Raw genomic sequence first — 10,149 nt, 5'->3', positions numbered from 1 at the left:
CCTTGTGAGGTAAGTGTATTATCATCTTTGGTTCATAAATGAAAAAGCTGAGGCACCGAGCGATTAAGTCACTCGCCTAAGGAGCATGAGTCAACGTCAAGAGTCATAGTTGACCCGGCTTAACGACTCCTGACCTTCAGTCCAGGGCTGAGTCAGCGGAGCCCCGAGTGGCTTCCCTGACTGGCACCTGGACGTAGGCTATTTCTGTTCACGTTCAAGCAGAATACTGAAACCGATTGGACAGAACTTCCAAACTTTTTACGTCCAGCAAGATTCAACCCTGACGCAATTCATCTCAGGACTGGGAACAGGAAAAGCCGACGCGTGCACACCCCCCTCCCCCAAAGCGTACGAGTGGGTACCGTGGGCTACCCCGCCCACCCGCTAAGGGCAGCGATGGAAACAAGTGACCACCCGCGTTAGTGGACCGGGGACAAGGGGAACGTAGACCGCATCAACGACTCTCCATCGCCGCCTCTTTCTGAAACCAAGAGAAAATGGTGGGAGGCGAAAAGAAAACTAAATAAAAAAACACACAAGCAACTTGTCCTAGAACCTCAGCTAAGCAAATGAAGCCTTCTTGCGTGTGCTGAGCCTGCAGTTCCCAATCTTCTAGGAAAGATGGGAGGACTGGGCGACAAAGGGCACAGCAGGAATGCCCCGCAGTAAGTGACTGCGACCGGAGCTCTGCTCGCAGCACCGCAGAGGCCTAAAACCTACTCTGCAGCAAGCACCCGCGGCGCCGGGAGCCGCGCACCCTCGCCAGCGACCACGTGATCAATTTTTTTTTTTAAAAAAGAGGAAAAAAAAAAAACTTCGCCTTAAGAAAAAAAAAAAGAGACTCCACTTCCCAGAAGCCTCTCGGTCCCCACGCAGCTGCAGTCTTGCGCAGGCGCCGCCAGGGCCAAACGGACACGTCCGTCACGTGGGCAGGAGCCGGCCAATCCGGTTTGAATCTCATTTTTTTCCTCTCGCCCCCCCTTCAGGAGCGGTTGTGCGATCAGATCGATCTAAGATGGCGACTGTGGAACCGGTGAGTATTGCCTTCGGCCCCCACCCCCGAGGTCCCCGCGCTCCGGCTCCCTCCGCTCAGGGACTCCCCGCGGGACGGCGTTCCCGGCGCGCACGGCGCCCCCGGCCGCGCCTGGCCCCTGTCCCCCGGCCTGACCTTCCGCCGGCAGCCTTGGCGCCCGGAGGCTGGCGGCGGCAGCGTGGAGCGCACACGCCGTGTGGGGGCCCGGGCACCGGGACGGTGGGGGAGGGGCGCCGCGCGGGCCCCGAGGTGGCGGCTCGGGCCGGCGCGGGGATCGGCGCCGGGTCCCGGGGGCGCGGGGCGGGCTCTTAGCGGGCACCCTGCTCGGCGGGGCGGGTGGGCGGTGAACCCGGCCTGGAAGGAGCCGGAGGGAGAAGCCTGGGGGCAGCTGCGCCTTCGCCGCCGGGATCCTCGTGCGGGGCGGCGCAGGATGCGGAGGAGGGTGGGCTGGCGGGGCCGGTGGGCGCGCGGGGCCGGGAGGGAGGGGCGCGGCAAGAGGGCGAGCGCAACCAGTGAGCCGCGGCGCTGCGGGGTCGAGTGGGGAGGACGCACGCCCCGGGGTCGTGCCGCGCACCTCTCGGGGCCGGGCGAGTGGGGCCGCTGAGAAGGTGATCACATTGTCCCGGACCCTCCACACCGGGACAGGGCTGTCAGGGAGAAATGGAGGGGGAGGAGCGAGGCCTACAGATCGCAGCCGCGGGTCGGCTGGACGCAGACCTGCCTTTCACACGCGCCGGGCTTCCATTCATTCATCTTCCCGGCGCAGCGCGCACGCTTCCGACGACTCGGTAGATTCTTGTGCTCTGACGCGACTCGATCGTCTGGAAGAGAGCCAGCCAACACTAATATTGGAAATAGAAACTTTCAGGTTGCCTTTACTTAAATGAAAAAGGAAATTAGCATGGGGACTGCAGCGCGTGCCGTGGCTCGCGTGTGGAAGTCAAAGGACAGCGTTTGGAGTCCAGAGGATCGAGATTCAAGTGTCTTTGCTGAACTCCGGCCCCTCAATACTGCTTTTTCATTTGGCTTTTTTACCCCCACCTACCCTGCACTGCTTTCCTCTTAATTAAAGCTCTATTCCGAAATTGATTGAAGCGAGATGCTCACCGAGCAGCACGTTGGTAGTTACCCGGAAGGCAGAAGAGTGGTGTCTTACGTGTTTTTCATGGTTTGGATTTGCCAGCAGCTGGCTCACTGACCATCCCTCCCAGGTTTTTTTTTTTTTTAAGGAATGTCACACCTGTGTGATAAGGTCTCAGATGATTAAAGGTATAGACTAGCAACAAGAAACCTTTGTAGACTACCTTTGCCAGATATTTTTAAATTTTTAAAAACTCACCTATAGGCTAAAGATATTTGATTAGTTTGCAAAACGGACTTATCTTGGCAGAATTCAAGGCAACTTTTTTTTTGGCATGATTTACTGTTCTTTATTGATATCAGTTTTCATGACAATTTGGTTGTCTGCAAAAATGCCTCACAAATTGCTAGTGAAATTAACTGACTTTAATAGTATCCGTGTTATGTAAGAACAAGAGGGAAGCTTTACATTTAACTTAAACTCTCCTGACAGGTTCTGATGTCTACATCTAACTGAATTTTCTACCTTTCTCTACCAAGTGTTAGGGGAAAATATGGGTGATAGAGGCAAAATTGAGAAGATCCCGAGCAATAAAATAGCAGTGTGTTATGTGATACTTGTTACCATTTAAGTCTTGGATTGTGTTAAAGCCCAGTCAGTACAGAGCTGCTGATATTTTTAGGGTGGGGTAAGGAGTGAGATTTAGAGTACAAAGTTGTACAAAGTATGGTCTGTACTTGTTCATTTGAGCTCTTATAGGGCCTTGCTGCCTGTGGTGGGGCCAGAGGTGAAATACTCCTAGTGATGTTCCTGTTGTGAAAGTTGCATTGAAACTAGTTGAGGATAATGTGCAAAATGGCATTGAGGTACCCCTGCTTCTAGACTAGTCATGTGGTATTCTTTTTAATATTTTTAAGATTTGTTCTTGGCGCTTGGCTATGGTGACTCATGCTTTTAATCCCAACACTTCGGAGGCAGAGGCTGGTGGAAAGAGTTCGAGGCCAGCCTGGTCTACAGAGTGAGTTCCAGGACAGCTAGGGCTACACAGAGAAACCCTGTCTTGAAAAGCAAAAAGATTTGTTTTTGGTGCTTTATTTCAGCTCAGGGCCTGGTGCATACTAATCATATTCTACTAGTTTAGTAAACTATACTAGTGCTTTTCCAGTTTTTTAAAGCAGCTGATTTATTTTACTATTGGATCAGTTGAGGAACTGTATTAAAGCTTGCAATCTTATTTGATCATTGCTATTTTCATTTAGCATGTAAGTTTCTTTAGGTCCCCCTCCCCCTCAGTATGCTTGATTGTAAGCACTTAGAGCAGTGGTTCTCAATTTGTGGGGTTGTGACCCCTTTGGGGGATTGAATGACTCTTTCACAGGGGTCACCTAAGACCTTCTAAAAACACAGATATTTACATTTCGATTTACAACAGTAACAAAATTACAGTTATGAAGTTGTAACAAAAATAATTTTATGGTTGGGGTCACCACAGCATAAGGAACTGTCTTAAAGGGTAGCAGCATTCGGAAGGTTGAGAACCACTTAGAGTCATGAGTAGGTAATTTTTCTCCCCTTTCATATCCTTTTATAAATATTTGTCAATGATCAGTCATTCTCAATTTGATACTGCAATGTTTTTAAATGTTTGAGCTTAGTTAAGTAATAGCTTACAAATATAAATTGAGAAGGTCAAAAGGGTAAGGGAAGTGTATTGTTTCACAGAACGTGTGGACAAAGGCTACTCCTCTTAGTTTGGAATTGTAGGCAAGTCAACATCAGAGGAGTGAAGATTGCAGACTGTGCCCTCCACTGCCGTCTGGTGGTTTGTGCTTCTCGTCAGGTACTTCTGCTAGGTTTTCCTTGTTATTTGGAGAATACTTTCATTAGTTTAAAAAAAAAATCATTTTTTGTGTAGCTCTGGGAACTCACTTTGTAGATCAGGCTGGTCAGCCTAAAACTTGGGGAGGAGTTCTTCTGCCTTCCCAGTGTTTGGATCTACTGGTGCACACCACCACACCTACTAGTCTGGATAGTTCCTTTCTTTATACTTAGCAACCCACTTTTAAAATAAGACTGTTAAACATGTAGAAGCCAGCTGTGTTGGTGCGTGCCTGTAATCTGAGTCCTTGGAAGTGGAGGCAAGAGAATTGTGAGTTTGAGTATGGCCTGGCCTACATGTCAAGACCTTGTCTCAAAGCAAAGTAAAATCTTTTTTTTTTTTTTTTTTTAAAAAAAAAAGATAGGCTGAGATTTAGGGGTAAGGGTGATTGCTTTTGGATCTCAGTTGGAGACCTGGAACCCTCATGGTGCAAACAGGACCTCATGTGTAGTTGACCCTCTGACTTCCAAGGCCACACCAAGGCAAGTGTACACACACATAGAAAAATAAATAATATATGTTTGAAAGCTTTAAAAGAAAACAGAAAAAGAGCCAGATGTTATAAAATCAACAAAAAGCTCTTGATTGGTAAGCAGACTTTGGCATTTTTTTAAAAGTGAGGAACCCATTTTGTTAGGAGCTATGTTGAGTGTTTATTTCACATTTCACTTCACTTTATACTCAATCTGTGTCATTATTTAACTTAGAGAAATGAGATGTGAATGTACACTTCACACATCGTAGTTACATAGATTGAGATGTAAAATGAGTCAGGTTGGCTTAATCCACGTTGAACAAGAGTCCTAAGCAAATAGCACTTTCATGAAACACTTAATTTCTAGAACAGCTCTCTACTTGGGGGTTGAGCAGTCCTTTCATAGGGGTCTCCTAGGACCATCAGAGAACACATTTATGTAATGATTCATAAAGTAACAAAATTCCAGTTAAGAAGTAGCAGCATTGGAAGGTTGAGCCACTGCTGTAGAAGGCTAAGAATATAAACTTCAGTAGAAGTACTGGGCTTCATAAAAGAATGTCTAATAGCTGCCCTAGCAATGATCAAGTCTCTTGTTAGATTGTAAGTTGTGCCATCTTTCTTAGGGAGATGACTGAGAAGTAGAAATGAGCATGGCTTGTATAGTCTCTTTTAAATTTCTCTGTGATGGAGAACGTTGAAATTCCTCAGTCTTGTTGAAAATGGGAGTCAAATATCCTAAAGTGATGCTGATTTTTAAATGTATTCAGAGTTGATATTTGTGACTTGTGGATCTCTTGTTTATACCCAGATCAAGGTTCTGTATACAGGAACCTCTCTGTATGCACACGTCTGCTGCTGGGAAATAGTTGCTTGCCAATCCTTGGCCATTAGCAAGCAATGGGAAGCTTATAACAGCTTCAGGTACTGTCTGTCCCCTTTCCTGTCCTTACTGAAGAGTCTAGTCACAGCTAGAGAAGAAAGGATTTCCTTTCATCTAAAAAATAATCATTTTTTGTCTTATAGTCAGAAACAAGTAGCTGTCACTTAATGTGTGTGTGTATGTACAAGAGTGTGCGTGTATCTCTCTGCCTGTATCGTAATTTTAAAAATACATTATTCTATGGAAATTGATGGGAGGTTTAGTCATACTATGCCAAGTGGATTTATGTTGAATCATAACAAGCCTGACTAGTATTTCCGGGAATGTGGATTTAGTGTTCTAAGCAAGTGATTTTTTAAAAAATGACCTTTTAATCACCGCCTGTTTGAAACAACTGTTTGCTTTTGTAGTGGCTATTTTTAATATAATAGGCAGATCTTTATTAATTGCTAACTTAGTGTGTGTCAGTCATCACATAGCAAGTACTTTATATATATTCATTCAATGCTTGCAGCAGTTCTGTTAGATAAATGGAGTTATTCTTACTTCACAGATGAGGAGACCTTTAAGGCAGCCTAGAGTATGCTCAAGCATCACCCTGGCGTCCATCTGCTGGGCATGCAGGGGATCTTCAGAAAGGGAGCTTAGTGTCGATAAGCTTACCAGGGGCTTTGTTTCAGCTGTGATTTAAGAGTCTGTAGATAGGCTTTAAGATAATGCTTGCATGATCATGTTGAATTAAAACATAGAATTTTGGCCGGGCGGTGGTGGCACACGCCTTTAATCCCAGCACCCGGGAGGCAGAGGCAGGCGGATCTCTGGGAGTTCAAGGCCAGCCTGGTCTAGAAGAGCTAGTTCCAGGACAGGAACCAAAAAAAAGCTACAGAGAAACCCTGTCTCGAAAAATCCAAATCCAAAACAACAACAACAACAACAAACAAAAAAACCATAGAATTTTAAGAAAATAGCCTGTAGATAACTTTTGCCTCATATGCAGTGGTGTGTTTCCATGTAGTTTAGACATCCTGCTGTGAACTTGATAATATATCCAGTGTAACACAAATGCCACAGCAAGGTCTACCTGTGTTCTTTAGGGAATAGTAACAAAAAATCATGTACATTTTCAGAGTAGGAGCTGTTTTTACCTAGAATATCTTATGTTTAAAGTTTGTTGATTTTATTGATAGCAAGCCCACAAATATGGAGAGTTCATTGTGTAATAGACATGTTTTAGTACTTGGTCTAGCACTTTTAGGTAGATTTCAAAAGACAGCAAGTGACCGCTTTCCTTCTGATCTTGTTTACTTCTTAGGATATTTTGCTAGTGGAAAGTTTCAGTGAAGTTTTAAAAAGAAAAGAAATCACAGACAGGAATTTACTTACTGTAGACCAAGTCATTTTAGTGAGGTTTTCCAGGGTGAAATTTATTTTGGGGAACAATTGAGCTGTAATGCATATTAACATGTATGGAAGCTTGTAACTGCAACATACTGTACAGAATTTAGCTGTAATAGTTGGTCTTTGCTTTTACAGTGGCAGATTTTGTTTTTTTGAGACAGGGTTTCTCTGTAGCTTTGGAGCTCTTGTAGACCAGGCTGGCCTCAAACTCAGAGATCTGCCTGCCTCTGCCTCCCGAGTGCTGGGATTAAAGACACGTGCCACCGCCGTTTGGCTTACAGTGACAGATTTTAATTCAATGTATTAGTATTTCCATATGAAATCTTAGGGGACAGTAGCCTGGCAGCCACAATGTCTGTCCATTTTAAGTGTTGCCAAAGGCAAGGATATCTGATTTCTTAGTAGAAAGGTGAAAAGTGCATATTTTTTCTCCCTATAGTTTAGATGAATTAAGTATTTTATAGGTAAGGAATTTATATTTTTGCAAATTGTATTTTATCTTACCAAGATTATATAGGTGCTAAGTGAGTTAGGACTTAACGCCCCACAGCTAAATCTCAAGCATTATTGATGTATTGATGTTGGGGGGAAGTGCATCAAAATTCAACCAAAACTAAAATGTTCAACTCTGCTTTCAGTAAAATTTGTACATTGAAGATAAAATTGATGCTTAGGTCATTATTGAACATGAATAAGTTAATATGAAATCATTCCAATGAAAGTATGCCATATGACTTGGAAGGTAAGATTATGAATTATATATGTAATGTATAATGTGTATATTAGATACAGACAGGAATGTACACATAAGCATATATTTTCTTTTGAAATTGTATAGTTTATTTTTTATTTTGGCTCTATAAACTCTATAATGGTATTTAGCCTTTATTGTGCTTTTAGAATTTTTTAAAAATAATTAATTCATGCTCATGATCCAGAATTCAAATAGATTTCTTTAGCATTTGTCATTGTATTTGGTGATGAAGTCTGTAGTCATACTCTAGATTTTTCTCTTTGCAGTGCTATGGATAGAATCTATCTGAAAATTTTTAAATGCTTTATATAAAATGAACAGAATTACAGAAAAAATTGTCGATTGTATTGATAATATAATTCAACTGCTGTGAAATGCTTAAGAGTACAGAAAAAACTAATTATATTATTTTCTATTAAACATGAATTAATGTGAAACATTAAATGCATCAATTGTCTGAGACTGAGTCATATCTTACTTTGCTTTTTATTTATTACTTGTGTATAAGTCTTTGTGAATGTGTATGTGGGTGCCTGTGGAGTTCTCTGGAATTGTATGTAGTTACAAATGGTTGTGAACCCCCATGTGGGTGCTTTATACTCTACAGAGCAACAAGTACTCCGAACCACTAAGCCATTTCCCCTGCGTGCACAGGCTAACAACACACACCCCATTTTTGTTTTTGAGACAAGGTTTCACCGTATCTCTGATTGGCCCAGAACTCAGATCCACCAGCCTTTGCCTTTTGAGTGCTGAGATTAAGGTGTGTACATTGGCCTTTTATTGTGAAAAGTAGTTCTTACCCATCCCCAGATCAGTTTAAATATTACTTATTTGCTTGTTTTCTAGTAATTTTATTTTATTACACTTATTTAGTGAGGGGACACATGCTAAGGGGATTTAGAGGATGGGGGGGGGGGCTGTGAGATTTGGTTCTCCACCGTGTGGATTATATGTGTTTTGTATTTGGTTTAATTTTGAAAGCAAATTGAGGGTGTTCTATTTGGCTAGATAAATTATTTAAATTTATCCTAAAAACACATCTGTTTAAAAATTTTAGAGATTATCATTTGGTGTATGAAATTGGTATTGTTCTCTGAGTTAAAAAATAATGGAAATTATATATGCCTGTGCATATATACATAATACCTATATGCATACATATGGTTTAGAGTAATAGTACATTATATACATATATGGTTTATAGTAATAAACTAGAAACCACTTGGGAAATCAAATTTCTTTTTACTCCATTGTCACATTCATACTTTAAAAAAAGAGTCTTTTAAATATGTTTTATTTTTATTTATGTGTGTGGGAAGGGGCTGGAGGAGGCCAGAAAAAGACATTGTATTCTTGGAGCTGTACTTACAGGTAGTTGTGAGCCACCATATGAGTGTTGGGAATTGAACCTGGGTCCTCTGGAAGAGCAGCAAGAGATCTTACCCACTGAGCTTTCTCTCCAGCTCTGTATTCTTTCTGTCTGTCTGCTGCTACCTACTGTTCTGACTTGTGACAATTGTTCCTCTTTTTTTCCTACTATAGAAGTTTTATTTTATTTTTGAGAAAGAGTTTTTCTCTGTAACTGTTCTAGCTGTCCTGGAACTTGCTCTGTATGCCAGGCTGTCCTTGGACTCAGAGATCTGCCTGCCTCTGTCTCCTGAGTACTAGGATTAAAGGCATGCGCCACTGTAGTTGGAGACTGCTTGTTTGTTTCCCGGCTGCCCACACCCGAATAATCACACAGAAACTTTATTAATTACAACGCTGTTCTGCCAATGACTTGGGCATATTTCTTACATCTTGAATTAACCCATTTCTATTAATGTGTGTATTACCACGAGGTTGTGGCCTACCGGTAAGGTTCTGGGGCGCTTCTGTCTCCTTCAGCAGCTAGGCATCTCTGTGACTCTGCCTACTTTCTCCCCATATCTCTGTTCGGATTTCCTGCCTGGCTTTTAAGCCATTGCCTGAAACAGCTTCTTTAATAACCAATGGTAATAAAACATACATTATTCGTAACATACAGAGTGGAATCCCACATCATGACACCACTACCCTGTGATATTTTTTTTAATTAAAATTTTCACGCAATATGTTCTTACCACGTTTTTTTCTGCCTCCTCCCAGTCTCTCCCCACTTCCCTACCCATACAATGTTATGTTCTTTAAAACACACCAAAATGAAAATGAAAACAAGCAAAAGACCAATAAGACAAAAAAGAAAAACCCAAACAAAGCAAAAGAAAAGAAAAAAATTCACAAAAATACCACTGAACTTCTTTTTTATGTTGGCCAGCTCCCCTGGGCCTGGGTCCTGCCCTGGAGTGTGGTTGATATGCCCAGTGACATTCAGTTGGAGAAAAATGATTTTCCCATTGCCAACAGGTATCATCAGTTGGAGAGAGCTTCTTGGTTAGTGGTAGAAGCCAGTGTCTGCTTCTCCCTGTTAGTGCTAGGACCCTCTCTACCGGGCCTTGTTTGTGCTGTGACAGTCGTACATGCATGTGTACATCTGGGCGTGAATCCTGTGAAGACACTGTTCTTGGAGTGTCTTCATCTCTGGCTCCTACCGTTTTTCTGCCTTTTCCACATAGATCCCTGAGCCTTGTGGGAGTGCTTTAATGAAGACATCCCATTCAGGAC

General features: G+C 42.8%; 1 protein-coding gene across 1 annotated transcript in view; it reads left to right on the top strand.

The window, feature by feature from the left end:
• The first annotated feature begins 676 nt into the window (after window positions 1-676).
• Eif4e (eukaryotic translation initiation factor 4E) overlaps window positions 677-10,149 on the top strand; it is a 33,023-nt gene continuing 23,550 nt past the window's right edge. Inside the window, exon 1 of the mRNA XM_075981240.1 lies at window positions 677-1,033. Within this exon, the coding sequence (XP_075837355.1) occupies window positions 1,016-1,033 (18 nt within the window). The 5' untranslated portion in view covers window positions 677-1,015. The remainder of the gene's footprint in view (window positions 1,034-10,149) is intronic.

The sequence above is a fragment of the Microtus pennsylvanicus genome, chromosome 7, assembly GCF_037038515.1.
Source record: "Microtus pennsylvanicus isolate mMicPen1 chromosome 7, mMicPen1.hap1, whole genome shotgun sequence".
NCBI classification, from domain to species: Eukaryota; Metazoa; Chordata; class Mammalia; order Rodentia; family Cricetidae; genus Microtus; species Microtus pennsylvanicus.
Note: the sequence above shows the minus strand (reverse complement) of the source record. Positions and strands in the feature narration are given on the sequence as shown.